The sequence below is a fragment of the Asterias amurensis genome, chromosome 1 (genome assembly GCF_032118995.1).
Source record: "Asterias amurensis chromosome 1, ASM3211899v1".
NCBI lineage: Eukaryota > Metazoa > Echinodermata > Asteroidea > Forcipulatida > Asteriidae > Asterias > Asterias amurensis.
Window position 1 is genome coordinate 18,347,160 of NC_092648.1, and position 16,278 is coordinate 18,363,437.

The following is a 16,278-nucleotide window of genomic DNA, read 5'->3' on the forward strand; positions in this document are numbered from 1 at the left end:
CTCAATCGGTCATCAAAGTTGCGAGATAATAATGAAAGAAGAAAACACCCTTGTCACACGAAGTTGTGTGCGTTTAGATGGTTGATTTCGAGACCTCAAGTTCTAAACTTGAGGTCTCAAAATCAAATTCGTGGAAAATTTCTTCTTTCTCCAAAACTATGGCACTTCAGAGGGAGCTGTTTCTCACAATGTTTTATACCACCAACCTCTCCCCATTACTTGTCACCAAGAAAAGTTTTATGCTAATAATTATTTTGAGTAATTACCAATAGTGTCCACTGCCTTATTTAAGAGAAGTTGGGTACATGTCTATCCCATTTGAAATGGCGATGGTCTTGCTAACCCTCAGCCCTTCCCCACCCTCTGTGCGTTCCTTGGTTAGTAACAAAATTCTTTGTGTGGTGAATATTTAATCTATACTCAAACAAACCTTGAACCCTGAAGTTAACAGTCTAAAGGGATTGATTACACATCACCCTATTGTATTAATCCCCCCTACTACCAAACTCGCTAACCTCAGCAAGCAGCCCCTGATGTGCAGCCAGGACTAAGTACCTGTTGATACCTTTTCCTGTCGCAGTAAACCAACTCAACCTTTCTTTTAGCTTCAAGCATTACACATGTACATGTACAAAGAAAATATTTAATTTGATTTGTGAAAAAGTATTTATAGTTGTCATTGTGAATAATTGTTGATGTTGTTGTACAATGCAACGTGCATAGCATTGAGAGTTTTAATTCCTTCTGGACATTTTATTACCTTGGTCATTTTTTTGTATAATTGTATCCTAACACAATGTCATCATGCAAGAATGAAATTATGTCACGACTTGAGGGTAGTTCACTGACTTAGGACCTGTGAACTTTAATGAGCTGATTTAAGTAAAAAATAAATAATTATTAATTATTTTTATACATAAGTTGCTCTGTACGAGTGGTCATATTATTACACTATCATTTTCATGCTACATATATATGTATTTGTAGGTCAGTATATAGAATTGTACACATAAAGATCCACGCATGATTTTCCTACAAGCGTACTTTGCCCTGTTGTAAAATGGTACAGCCCTTATATTGATATGAAAAGCTCTCAGAACTAGAATAGTAAAGTTGTGTGTTTTTGTGTGTGTGTTGAGTTTGTTTGGCATTGACATTGTAGTCGTGCACGCATGGAAGCCGTTGTGTATTTTAATACCTGGTGAAAAGGGGAAGTGTAGGCGTTGATCTGAGTGGAGGGGAAGTTAAACACTGTCCACGGGGTACGACTCCTTAGTACACAGATCAGCAGCGCGCCAAGACTACAAATATAGACATCTAGAGTCATGGTTGATATATTGGTTCACATAGAAATCACCGCTCGGTGATCCGTCAGAGTGTGCCTCAGCTGGCCGTATAGAAATCATTGGACAACTTGATCGTCAGTACACTGCAAAGAAATACTGAGATAAACTTCATGTAATCAACACTCACAGTTGAGATAATCTGCTATATTTTATGGTTTATGAACTGCCGGTTTACAGTCACTGAACTGCATGTACCAGTATATCTAGTTGGATATGATGACATACTCCTCTCGTTTGAGGATCATATCGCTTGAGTGTCTTTACTCTTAGCGTGTTCAACAAACCCTACAAACAGGTAGGGTCTATGGCTGACTGGCACTGCAGCTTTTCAGAACAACTTGGTTTACTACAAATTAATGCCAAGTTACTTGGACTACAATACTTTACATGAAGTAGAATGGACTGAAGAGGGGCGAAATATATTGATAAAAGTCTGCTGCATGTGAAACACTAACGATCCTAGTGTGTCATCATCTTTTAAGAAGTCTGTCCTCAATGGTCTCTTACAACTCAAGGCTACAACGCTTTTGATGTGAATGCAACATTGCATTTATCAAGGATGCACAACACCCCCCTGGTGTGTTGTGCTCAGTGTCTGCATCCCACTGAGTCTCATTCATCATTATCCACACTGTCACACATAAACTGAGCTTTTGTTGTGGCTGTTGAGTGTGTGTTGTTGTGTGACCCCATGTGTGTTCATTGGCTCGGACGAAGTTAAACTGAGCTCAGTGCGAGCATTGCTCTGGGAGAGAGTTATTGATTGTGGGGTTTTGGTTGTTGTGATGATCAGACCAGTTGGAAAGATCTATTGAGCGACAAACTTGGGTTTCGTGCTCAGAAGCTGATCCGATGCTACGGGGACGGACGGTATCTTGTGGCAGTGTAAACAACACTGGCAGATAATCATGCGGACAAACTCTCTCTCTGTGCAGTGCGAGGATACACCCTTCGAGTTGTGAATCATTGCAATTAGGAGTGGACATATTACTAACGCTGACTGTGAATGTTTGCATTTACAATAAAAGCGTTGTCAGATTTTTTAAAAGCATTGACGAGTAATGGAATGAATTTCTGCAGCTGCTTTTATTGGAATGTAAAGTGATTTGATATCATCATTCCAACTGGACCACTGTGTTTGACTTTACTTTTGAGAGAAATTGTTAATCTTGGAGATTAAAAAATATTTGCTCTGGCAGTAGCAATGTTGAAGGTGCCAATACGTTATTTGACTTCAGAGGAGCTGAATGAATTCACTCGTTTGGTGTGATAGCCAGCATGACTTGATGCTGATGTCAAGAGTCAAGCGAAAGTGAAAAAGGATTTTAGTGACAAACATTTAAAAAATAAAAACCTTGCATAACACTCGGTTAGATCTTGATCCCCATCAAGATGCAAGAGAGTAAAAATGGAGAGATGGTTGCCATGGAGATAGTGGATGATGATAGCGATTCCCCGCTGGAGGACGAGTGTTCCCGTGTCTGCTTGTGTGACAAATGTCGCCCAGAGAAACACCCTCCCACTAAGGTAAAAAGAGGGTTCAGTTTTACTTGTAAATAAAGGGGCGGAGGAAACTTCAGGTTCTCTTTTTTCATCATTGCTTACACCGTTTCATTTTCATCTTGTATGATACATGTGTCATAGTATAGTTTTGGTTTATCTTGAGTTTGAAGTGCGTTTTTTTTATCTTGAATTACAAAACAACAACAGTACACTGAATGGTTGATTTGTGAATGACACTTGATGGTTTGGTACAAATACTCCAGGTGCTCTGCTAATGCCTGTGCTTATATGGAGAATTATGCCAAATTTTTAGTTTGGTCTATTCAAGTTTAATTTTTTTTTTACTGTAAATGTTGTACGCTTGCTCGGGTTAAGCCAACATGCGCTTACAGCTAGTTTTGTAAACGTATATAAAAAAAAACACACGCTTTGTTCCTCCATGTACCGTGATGGTAGGCCTGTGTAAGGTATTCTACAAGTACAACTTACACAAGTACAGTACTGGGCCCTAAGGGTTTCATCCAATGCACAATAAGGTTGTAAGACTGCATAATTAATTTACAGTCACTGCGCATTGTGTACTACATAGTCATAATGATGCTGTCTACATATAAATACAATTCCACAGAGCATAGGCCTAGTATGGCTTCGTAAATTTGCATGCCATAGTTTCAATATGTTCAGTACACATGTTAAATGATTGGTACTACACTGTACGTATGTACAAGGTATAGAGAGATACTGAATTATGGCTGAATTAACCTGTAGATTGTGTTCTGATTTCAAAATTTAAAATGTAGTCCAATAGCGCAAACAGAGCATGGAGATGTAGAGCTTTGGATACGTACAATATCAAACATGTAGTATGGAGACCTATTCACTGTAGCTTGGCAGGAAAAATAACTAATGTGTGGTAGCAAACAACCATGAAGTACATGTAGTAACAGACATTACATAGGAAAACAAAGCTGTTACCGAATACATTGAATGCTACATGTACACGTGTACATAATGTTAAAATGTACACGTAAGGTTTTTTCCATTTGTATTGTCTGTTTTCATCCACTATACACGCAGGTTGGTTTCCTATACTGTAATTAAGCAATCTGTAAACTTGATGAATAGGATTCAATTTTGGTGTATCAGCCTACAGTTTGTTTCACAATCACAATGTACCCTCATGTCACCATGCTGTATACACAGTGGTTATGACGTCAATCGAGGTTGTGTTTGTTATTGTACACGCATGAATACAGTATTGTCAGTGTTAAGTGTGGTATGGTTGATAATGTGGCAACCAGGAAATTGTGTATACATTTGTACATGCATTGATATCAATGATATGTCAGAACTATGGGTGACCTTGAGTTTGACCTCATTGCTTTGGTTTTACCCTAAAATTTACCATGGTCCATACCCTTTACACCATCGTGGTAACCCATTCCTACATTTCTAAGACAATAAACATTAAGTGGAACAAACATCTAGCCTAGAACTAGATGTAGAATGTATTTATAGCTCCATGGGCTACACAGTGAACTTATGTATGGATTGGTTTTGCATTACTTAGGAGCTCATGGTTTTTATGGACTTTATTGATTGAGAGTGTGGTCTCTAAAGTAATTGTTCATGGCAAAAAGAAACATTCAGTTTCTATGAAAAACATCTGTTTGTGGGCTTGATTGTCTGTATAATCATTAAGAATATGAAATTGTAGTTAACGACTTTTACGTGTATACATTTAGCACTGATGCAACATTAAAGGAACACGTTGCCTTGGATTGGACGAGTTGGTCTATAAAAAGCGTCTGTAACCATTTTTTATAAAATGCATATATAGTTGGAAAGATGTTTTAAAAGTAGAATACATTGATCCACACAAGTTTGCCTCAAAATTGCGTGGCTTTCCTTTTACTGTAGGAAAAGATTTCCGGAAGTGTTTTGAATGCACACAACAAATAAATTTATTTATATTTATTTGTTTCCCTATAAAAAGTAGTGTACTTCCAAGCACACATTCATTCACTTTCAAGGCACAGATATATGATAATGGCTACTTGAAAGAACCCCTTGTAAACAAAATGTTCAGCATTTTAAATTGGACTTGCAAAAAAAAATTCTGCTCCAGTTAAAATGTTGCACCAAGCCCTGCGTGTGGTATTGTTTGTTTTTTTACCCAAATTTATCAAAATCCATGGTTATGGCAACTGCAGTTTGTCTGAAAAGAGATTTTAAAACTGGTGTCACACTTTTTTTTTTAAGGAGTCAAATCGGCTCAGGCTGTCAGGTTGGCTCAGTGAGTTCTCTCCTTGCCTTTCACCCTTGTGGTTCGAGCCTGGACTGGAGCCTTTCATGTGGACTGTGTGTTTCAGATCCTGCAATGTGCCTAGCTGCGTGGGTTTTTTCCCTATTAGGGATTTTCCTCCCACGTCTAAAACTGGAATTTCTTCATTGTCTTCCCTTTCAAAAAGTACAATGAACACTGAGCAATGCATGAACACACACAAAATGGAGCAATCAAGATTATATCAGGGTTCGGTGAATTTAATCAGGGTCCATTTTTATGGTACTGCTCACTGCAGAATTCTGCGCTTACGGTGCCCTTGGAAGCATGCGATTCTCCTGTTGTACATAGGCTACAAAATTGGGCCCAGTTTGTTCAGTCCAATACCTTTGATTTCACACACATTATTTAGTACAATTTTTCTGGTTTTATTTAGATCAAAGATGCAAGTTACATTAAATACAAGGATTCTACCAACTGTAAAATGCTTCTGTTCCATCCAAACAAGATCTGATCATGGTTATCAAGATAAAAATCACATAATATCTGAAATTGAATCTCCCGTCTTTATGGTCTTTACTTATTGATATGAAATCAACCCCCCATGTCGGCAATAAATTGAGAATTGCCTGGTAACACAGCAATGTGTATTGCAATTTAATTAGTTTTGGACGCTCACCCAGTTTTGTTTTTATTGTTAATGTTAGCAGAGCTTTGAGCGTGGTTTCCCAGCAGCAAGTTGCGCTTATAATGTGCCATTTTATCTCTGTGGGGTCGCAGACCAAGCCATGTCCTCATCTTTGAGAATAGATTTATGGATTGTTGGATCAAAGGCGCACTTCTATATGCATAAAGTACACTATTAGAGTTGGAATACATTATACTGTAGTTCCTTTTGGGAATTGAATAATGTGGTGAAATCTTATGCAGTACATCTGCAAGTGGACACGGCTTACATAATACAGCCACTTTCCTCCATGCATAATGGGCAACAAATTTGAAATATATTAACGCTCGGCAAAAAAGTTGTTTCAGTTTAAAACCCTCTTTGTATCACATTGCTATGAAGCACATGGTGCGAGATGCAATCTCTTTATAGGTACTTTTCTATGCTCTTTGCAATGTGCAGCATGAAATATGGTTTACATTTTGTTTGCTCTGTACAAAGAGAGAAAGGTACTGTAATTCATGCTCAAAATTTCCCTTTTACGTGGAATTTCTGTGTAATCTTACAATACCAGATATTTGTCCTTTAGGCTTGTGAACAAGGATATGAGTTGTTCCCATTTGCTCTCAATGACATGGGAGGTACATGTACTTGTAAGTCTGGGATTATTGGCTTTTATAGCTCAAAGCTGAGGGTCTGGCCAAGTCTTGGATGACTTTTCTCAAAAGATAACGGACAACTATAAGATAATGGGTAGTATAGCCCCCCCCCCCCCCTAAAAAAAAGTAAAAAATTCTTAGGATATTTTTGCTGACTTGACTTGGTTTCCATTTCAACAATAATCTTCAAAAAAATTGCTCTCCATTGGTGTTCCGAAAAAAATTAACACAAGGGTGAACACGGAAATTGTTTTTGGAATCCTGTAACGACGAATGCGAAACAATTCTCACCTGTAGAAATCACAAGGTCATGTTGCATCTGCAAACCGGGCTTCTTTGTAGCCAATGAAAGCACTTGAACAGTGAAATTATTGACTAACAATCAACGCCACCGACAACGCGTAGGTGGAACACCCTGATAGTCCACCCTCGCCAGGAAAACACAGGTGAAAATAAACCGGCGTCGTTTAGTCAATTGTATAAAAGTAAACAATTTCAATCAACGTCTTCCTGTGAAATGATTTTGTGCGATCATTGAACAAGACAACCATACAGGTGGTTTTTCTTCTTTCAAAACAAAAGTTGAATAAATTTGTAAAGATATACAGGGTATGTTAATTTAGGGAGTGGATCATTTTGTAAGGCCTGGATGCACTGAGCATTGTTTTCCCCAGGGTACTTTGGATTTACACTTGTTGAAAGCTGAATAGGCTTAGTGCATACATGTATAAATTGCCAGGCTTTACTCTTGAGCTTTTTTTTGTAAAGTAGCTCAACAAACTGTGTGTTTCACTTGCCACAACGAAATTTTTAGTTGTTGAATAATTTAATGTATCTTTCTGGTGTGTATTCAAACACTACAAAGCCAGGCTTTACTCTTGAGCTTTTTTTGTAAAGTAGCTCAACAAACTGTGTGTTTCACTTGCCACAACGAAATTTTTAGTTGTTGAATAATTTAATGTATGTTTCTGGTGTGTATTCACACACTACAAAATTAATTAGTAGGCCTACATTCTAATAATGTATTATTCACATCTGGAAAGGAATAATTATGAGCATTGTTAACATGTAGATTGCACAGTTTTTTTATTAGCCTACAGGGCAACATGGGATACATGTAGGCTGGGCTATTGTTAAAGGGAGGATCAGAAGCTTTACAGGGCAGCCTTAATAGTGGTCTATTGGGCAAATGTTAGTAAAAACACCAAAAGAATAGTCAAAACTGGCAGGCTGTTGCAAAGCTAACTTCATTTCATTTGAAAGACAGACTAGTGAAAAAGATGGTTGGAATTGCAAAAATCACAATGTAAACGGTCCCGCCGGCCAGTCACTAAAACAGTTTAGGACAAACCCTGCACAGAATTCTGTGGTAAACAGTGCCATGAAATAGGCCCTGTTTATGATTTTGGCAAATTTACACTGTATTAATAGACCATATACAGACAGTGCTGTTTCAGTACTGACCAAGTGTCCTTTACTGAAGGGAGAATAGCAGGGAAGTTACCCACAACAACATCCTTGCATAGAGGTCACGGCAGGATATTTTCACTTGTAACTAATATTTTTGTTCTTCCTGTAAATAACCATTAGTGAAGGTCATCACGACCTGTCATCTTAAAGCTAAAAATGTGCGTTCTTTAGTTACGTCAGAGAGTGGTTGACGTAGTACCAACGTAATCTCAAGGAAGCATTTGTTACTTCTAATTGCTTGTTAAAGGTGGATTTCATGAAGGCAGGATCTTCTAATAATTGCCAAGCTCAACTCTCAAGTGTCCGTCATGGGAAGTTGGTATTCTTGAGAGGGGTAGAAAGTTGTGGGGAGTTATTAAAGCATATTGCGTGGGATTTTTGGTTCATTTCTCTGAGAGTTGTAGATTGGTTCAGTTGCCTTTTTACAATTTTGGTCCCCTCAAGATGACGGGATTGCAGAATGCTGCGGTGACCATGGCGACTGATTGTCTTTGTTACCATATTGAGCGTCAACCTAACCACCATGTAAGGTTTTAGAGATGATTTGTTTCAGAGTCTACAGTGTGTAATGGTGATTCACAACGAACTTCATAAGTTTCACTTTTGTTTATTGCTAACGTTTACTGTTTGTTTGTTGTTAACTTTCGTTTGTAGCAAAGTTTGAGTTTAGGTTGTAGCTGATGGGGAAAATATCCATTCCATATAACCTGTTTACTGTATGGAAACTTGCGTATCATTAGCTACATTTTGAAAATTATTTTTTTAAACTTAATTTGTTTTGTTATTGTTTTCTTCTTGCGCAGGCGAGTTCATGGAGAAAGATTCGCAACATGGTGCACTGGTCTCCGTTTGTTCAGTCTTTCAAGAAGAAGTATCCCTGGGTGCAGCTTGCCGGCCACCAAGGTAAGGACTTTAAAGCTTAATTTGGGGGTTAAAGAAAGAAAAATCTACTAGAGCGGGATACCAACCAATGACCTTCTATGTCGGCAGTCTCCCTGTTTTGTCAATATTGTTTGGGTGCCAAGCTTCTCGTCCAACAAGCAAACCTAATCACCACCAAGCTTCATTCATCAAATTGTAATGTAATTGATACGAAAACCCTTCCTAAATGCAACAAAGGATTTCTGTTGCGTTGTTTGTGAGTGATTTGGTCTACACCAGCCTTTGCACCATACTTTTACTTGTACATTACTGGCCGAATACCAGTTTTAAACACCTGAGGACCAGTCAAAAGTCTCTCCAAGTTATGGAAAGGTTTGCGGTAACACCATGTAATGACTATCTCTAATGAGTTGGGGTGGTTCTGAAAAGATCCGTTGGTTTCAACTTAATGTTTCGATCAGAACGCTCTGGTCGTCTTCTGGAGAAAGTTGTCTGGCTGGCTAGTTCAGTGTTATTGAAATTCATCTCTGTTTCATTTGAATTATATGGACTCAGTAAAAAGGCTGGTGGACTAGTGAAATCACAAGCTACCTGGTCATTCAGGCAAGACACTAAAAATGTTAAGGTCGGACATTAAGGCCCAATGTGCGGTGAAGTTTGCTTGGGACGTTACTTTGCACGTATGAACATGTCGGAGCTCGAGTACAATCCTGCTATTGGGCAGCACAGTGAAGCATTATAAACAATACAGACTGTACAAACCACTCGTGCTTAAAGAAGACCCAAGTAACAACTATTTAAGAATGTTGTTTCACCTTAAAAACAGATCGATTGTCCATCTTTACTTTGTACATGAACATGTCAGAGCTTAAGTACAATCCTGGTATTATGCAGCACAGTGTAGCATTATAAACGTTACAGACAATAACAAGCAGAAGTGCTAAAGAAGACCAAAGCAACAACTATTTAAGAATGTTGTTTCACCTTAAACAGATCGATTGTCCGTACAAGGAGCTTTGCATTCCTTTAAAACAATTATAAAAAGCCACTCTTTACATGAACAACCTTCAGATTGTACAGGCATGCATGACCTGCTTCAGAAAGATGAGATTAAAAAGCTTGGTACGTGTTCTCCGTCTAGTAAGTGTCATGCCTAACCAAGTCAAACACGAGAATGCGTGTGACTGCGAGAGAGCATCTCAGGCTATGAGTATCCTTAAGTGCTGGTTATCATAAGAGAGATCTTTTCCTGCTGGATTCAGAAACAATAACACCATGGCCGAAACGCGTCTTTTAATGGAACATGTCACGTTTGTTACAATTAAAGGGAGGGTATATCTTTGGTAATTACTCCAAAAATGAATGACCATAAACATTTAGGCTTGGTAAAGAGCACTGGAGAGCTGTTGATATTTATATAAAACATTGTTAAAAACGATCGCGTTTGAAGTAATTAAGTTTTTAAATGAGAAAAAGTAAAACAAATTCACTAAACAAAGTTTAATCTGAGAAAGGCTGCAGGCATGAATTTAAAAAAAAAAATGTCTCCTTTCATTATTTTTTTGCAACTTTAAAGGAACACGTTAAGTTGGTCTTTGAAAAGCGTTTGTAACCGTTTGTTATTAAATGCATTTTGATTAGAAAGATATTTTAAAAGTAATATATAATGATCCACACAAGTATCACTTGAAATTGCATGGTTTTCCTTTTACCTCGTTGATTAACACGGTCGCCATTTATGGGAGTCAGATTTTTGACTCCCATAAATGGCCGACCATGTTAGTACGCAAAGTAAAAGGAAAACCACGCTCTTTCGAGGCAAATTTGTGTGGATCATTGTATTCTACTTTTAAATCATCTTTCTAACCAATGCATTTTTTATAACAAACAGTTACAAACGTTTTTCAAAGACCAACTCGACTGATCCAAGGCAATGGGTTCCTTTAATGGCCAATTGTTGAGCCCAAAGTTTCATTGGTTTGTTATTTCATGTATTATGTTTGGATACACTCATACACCAAGTGAGGATACTGGCCAAAAGTATACCCAGCCTGCAGCAAGTTTGTTTGTTCTTTTTCAAAAGCCCTGCACTGACACCCTCCACCATTCTATTAATGTACATTGACAAAATCTTGTTCAGTAAACCATTATATTCGTACACTATACACCGTCTACAGTATGAAGTGTAGACAGAATTCGTTCAAACATTGTTTCGAGATTTTCCCAATTTGACCTCGGCAGTTTGTCATGTTCATGGCCTGATGTGGTATTCCATTGATTTAAGTCAACCACCTGAGCTCGAAGTTCAAATTTATATTTGTTTAGTTTTGGTCGCAGGGAAACGATCAGTAGAGACTTAATTGAGAGCTTTGGGCTGTGCATGCCTAGAAAAAAAGGGTGCATTTGGGGGAGGTTTATATTGAATTGAACCGGGTTTTTTGACTGACCGAGGATGTTTTCACTTTGCTCTCATGTACAAAATCAATGGGGACATCGTTTAAACATTTTGTTTTATTCCAGACAATTAGGGGGGGGGGAGGGGTTGCCAGCATGTGTATTTCTACATACATACTGTAATTGAACTGGGGTGGATTTCACAAAGGTAGTCCTAACTTAGGATTAGTCGTTAAGTCCTAGGCAATGCTAAGAGATAGGACTGGTCCTAAGTTAGGACCAGTAACCCATCCTAACTTAGGACTGGTCCTATCTCTTAGCATTGCCTTGGACTAGTCCTAAGTTCGGACTACCTTTGTGAAATCCACCCCAGGAATTTTCGTTGCTAATGTTCTGATGCTCAACAACATGTTTTCATGGTGTTATCCCTTTTAATCACTGATAGACTGTTTGGCTAGCATGTGGCCTGATTTCTTCAATATATTCTCCTTTGTATGTCACTCCACTCAAAATTGTTTGGACTTTTAGATAAGATTGATATATGCCTGACCCTGAGATAAACACTTGCGGTTCAAGTCCTTCTGAATCAGTCACTTTTGGCAGTTGGATATTATAGAAACATTTGGGACTGCAAGAGTCTATAGTTAAAGGCACTGGAAACTACTGGTAATTACTCAAAACAATTTTTAGCAGAACAACTTTTTAAAAAAACATTGTGAGAAACAGCTCCCTCTGAAGTAATGTAGTTTTCGCGTAATAAGTAATTTTCCACAAATTTTATTTCGAGACCTTAGAATTAGATTTTGAGGTCCCGAATTAAAGCTTCTGAAAGCACACAACTTTGTGTGACAAGGGTGTTTTTTTCTTCCATTTTATCTCGCAGCTTCAACGACCAATTGAGCTCAAATTTTCACAGTTTTTTTTATGCTTACATATATGACTTGTTTTTGACACTTACCAATATATAATGACTCTGTTTAAAGGCATTTGGTGCTTTTTAATAATGAGTGGTCAGTGCAGACTTTATTTCTGTGAGTTTTTTTTTCGAGGCGTTTATTAGCTCAGTTCTCATCAAGACATTTTCCCAAGGACATCATACATAGCTATCAGCAATCACATCTAGGACACAGTGTCTTGTACAAATATTTATATAAAATGTATTCAATATAAATGTACCTGCAAATTAGAATTCTCAACCGCTGGACCAGTAATTTGTTTAACCATGGAGTCCAGACTCCATGTTGTGTTTAATTAGTTTCCTCTACCCCCCCCCCCCCCAGCTGTGCACAGTTTGTTTATACAGGGTTTGAAAATTACATTAAAAACTTTGTTCGCTCGATTTTGCAATGAATCAATAACTGTACTAGTACATGGTATAATACCAGTGATGCCAACATGTAGGTTACTGAAGGAAGGAGATGTTTCCAGGGAACCGGTTGTATTGATGCGTACAAAACAAAAAACAGAAAATTAATGTTTCCTACTACCCCACCCAACCTCGAAAATCACACAGAAGCTGTATTATTCCAAAGATAAATACAAAAATATAAAAATAATCTTATGGTGCGGACACTAAATTTTGTGAACATCGCCCGGTTAAAAGTAGCCTTTGTTTAAATTTACCCTCTTTCCATCAAAATATTTGTTCAAAAGAAAGTTTCAGTGTAATAGGAAACACAGATCTCTGTTTTTGTTTTGCATTATTCTGTTGCCTAGTCGGTAAATGTAAGGCAGTGTTAACAACAATTATAATTGTAAATTTGTTCTTATATAACTACAGGTAATTTCAAGGCAGGGGAGTTTGGTACCATCTTGAAGAAGCACACGCAGAAAGAGCAATGGGCCCTGAGGAAGCTGATGGCCGACATTCTAAGACCTTACATCCCAGAGTACAAAGGACTCGTTGAGAAGAACTCCGAGAGTATCCTTTTTCAAAAATTTTGCTGATGCACAAAGATGCCTGTAAAGCTCTAATAAAGCAATCACGATCTTGATTGATTTTCTAAAAGGTCTTTTGTTAAAAAAAGATGGATTTATAGTTTAAGATACATGCTATGAAGAGCACATCAGCATTAAAAACACCTTTTCAAATCTGGGGTCGATTTCACAAAGAGTTAGGACTAGTCCTAACTTAGGACTACTCCTAGGAGATATGCAAATTGCATTGATAGTCCTAAGTTAGGACGAGTAACTGGTCCTAACTCGAGATAAGACTATTCCTAACTCTTTGTGAAATCCACCCCTGGGCCCAAAGCACAAAAAGCAGCCAAACTTGTTTTAAAAAAACTACATGCATGCTTAACAGGATAAGGTTACCAGCCAAAATACCATGACACATATATCATCTGTGGCTGGTATCCTGCTCATTTGCTTAGCAGAAACGTTTTAATTAACATTTTCTATGAAATTGGTTCCTGTTATTAGGAATTCAAAATTGTTATCATGGATTGTGGATCCATTAATACGGACTTTAACAGCTTCAGGCCTGAAACTTCACAGAGGCAACAAAGCCGTTTGCTTTGGTGCCCCTAGTCATTGCCTTGGTGTCCTTAAATTGCTCCAGTAGAAACTTACAACTTCCTGACTGGGTGCCCTTTACAAAGGAGAAGAAATGCCTTGGTGCCCTTGCCTTTTTAAAAACGAAGCATACAGGCCTGCTTTTTTTTTTTTTTTAAGTGGTTCATGCAGTTCATACCTCTTTTGCACTGGTTCCCTATTCGCAAATGAATGGAAACAATGGGTGTTGTGTGCAGAATGCAAAACCCTTTTATTTGAACTAAGTTTTGTCTTAGGGATCCACACAGCAGGCTTTCCTTAACCCAAATTGTTACCTTCAGAATATGTTCAAATGCAAGATCTTCTGGGTGATTTTGACAACCCTTCGGTGATGGACTGCAAAATCGGAACCAGGTGAAGTCATTTATTGAACTTGTAAAATTTAAGCCTTCAGGAAAGACTCTGCTAGGGTCGAAGCGTCAGGCCATTAACTTTGTTTTGCATTATTTTTGGCTAGACAAATTTAAAGAAAGACTACATGACTGAGGATGCGTGTTGTAATAATAATAATAATAATAATAATAATAATAATAATAATATGAATTTGGCGTTTATTATGCACCCTTCTAGGCCAAAGTGGGCCCCTTCATAGTGCCTCACAGAATTATCATCTGGCCCTCAACATTCCTTAACCCATCTTAACTCCTGAGGAGTATACTGCACTGGCATTGGTTATCCCACACAACAATAATTCTATCCTCATGGGTACCTAGTCCCTCCTGGGTGCCAAGTCACTCCTGAGTGACGAGAAGCAGTTATGGTAAAGTCTATTGTTCAAGTGTCCAACCGGGATGTGAACCCCCGTACTCCCGTGACTGTGGCATTTTACAAGCAATACACAACACAAGAGTCTGCAGATTTTTCCTCTCATCTGAAAGGCGAAGCTATAATTTCTTGCTTGAACCAACCACTTTGCTAATTGGAAATACCAAAGTGTGAGTCCAGTGCTCTACCACGATGACTATTTCTCTGTTAAATTCCATCTACTTAAATGACTAGGAACTTAAATCTGTAGTAATTCAGGGATTGTTTGTCTGGAGGACTTGAGCAGGCTCGTTGTTTTTCTTCCTGAGTTGGATATGATCATCAGCCAGCCGTTTAGTAATAACCTTTGTAGACAAACAACAAACATCTTTCATCTCCTGCTTTCATGCACACATTGAGTTTAGTTGTTGGCCAATGCACATTGTACGTACTTTACCTAAGGTACAAGTACTTGCGTACTTAACCTATTAAGCAAGTCAAAGAAAAATACTTTGCAAAGTGTCATTTCAGCATTTAGGACTGCCGAGTATCTATGCAAGTACATTCATTCCACCGTCTGACTGTCAAGAAACATGTTTTAAAATAAGAAACATGTTTTAAAATATAACAACCTTTTAAAATGTGCTTTAAAGGCAAAGTTCACCTTTATTTTGGAACCGTTCGATTCTTTTAATCCTAAAGGTGCGGAGCTTGTGTCAACTTCAAACTTTGCATGTGGTTATTTTTTATTTTTTTATTAGCTGCCATTAATCCTTAGTGGATTTTTGGGGGTTCAAAGTATGAATTGGAATCGAATAATGTTTCCAACCCTGTTAAAGTTGCAATGTAACATTTCAAGTCACACTTTACCATAAAATCGTCTTAGGATTGTACTATGTATCTTAACCTTACTTTACCTTTTCTCTTCGTGCCAACTGACTCATAAGGCCTGCATACTCTTTTTCCATTTCCCTCTATCCTTTGCATTGCCCCATGCCAAAGCAATAAAGCAAAAGCAAAAAAAGACCATCTTTATCTTGATCAAAATGAAGATCATACTACTGTTGCTAAATAACCAAGGATGACAGGTCTGTACCTGAGGGCAGAGCTTTTAATTTCGCAGGACGTAAAGGCAGTATTTGATACGATCGAATCGTTATTGACATACCCGATAGAATCATCTCCACACTGACACTTCCATGAGAATCTCAGAGATGATGAAATTACTATTGAGTGGCTGGTTCCAGTCGTCTAGACACCAACCGAACATTAATTGGTCTCAACATTCCGACTAGACTGCCCTAGTCATCGTCAAGGAGACCGTTCTGTATGTGTCAATGAATGTTGCCATGAAGCAAACTTAATTTTGAACTTACAAAGTAGTTTGCTAAGCAAAGAAAGTTACAAAGTACCAACCAACATTCCATGTGAAATACATTTTCGATGAACGCTGCCGCTAAGCAAACTAATTTTGAATTAATAAAATTGTTTGCTGTTTAGCTCAGACAGTTACAAAGTACCAACTAACATTCCCTCTGAAATACATTGTTAAGGACTTGTGCCCACTAGGCAGTTTTGTTTAAAAGGTCGATCATGGGCAACCATCACAGGGGTAAGATCCTTGTCACACCTCAAGGCAACTCTTCCTGGCAACTTGGAGGCAAGGAACTGCAGTGCATGTTACTGGTCCACTTTTGTACCACATGAAAAAAATTTCAAACAATGTCTTCAGATCAACAAGAAAAATATATGTGAATGCAAACTTTCAAATGT

At 38.0% G+C, this 16,278-nt stretch overlaps 1 protein-coding gene across 2 annotated transcripts in view; it reads left to right on the forward strand.

The window, feature by feature from the left end:
- Positions 1-16,278, forward strand: part of LOC139948570 (inositol-trisphosphate 3-kinase B-like) — a 71,570-nt gene that overhangs the window by 38,738 nt on the left and 16,554 nt on the right. The window contains exons 1-4 of one of the 2 annotated variants that reach the window (XM_071946743.1): positions 1,221-2,873; positions 8,733-8,832; positions 12,986-13,126; positions 14,043-14,115. In XM_071946743.1, the coding sequence (XP_071802844.1) occupies positions 2,739-2,873; positions 8,733-8,832; positions 12,986-13,126; positions 14,043-14,115 (449 nt within the window). In that variant the 5' untranslated portion in view covers positions 1,221-2,738. Of the gene's footprint in view, positions 1-1,220; positions 2,874-8,732; positions 8,833-12,985; positions 13,127-14,042; positions 14,116-16,278 lie in introns of those variants that run through there. The other variant, XM_071946735.1, reaches the window with a different exon arrangement.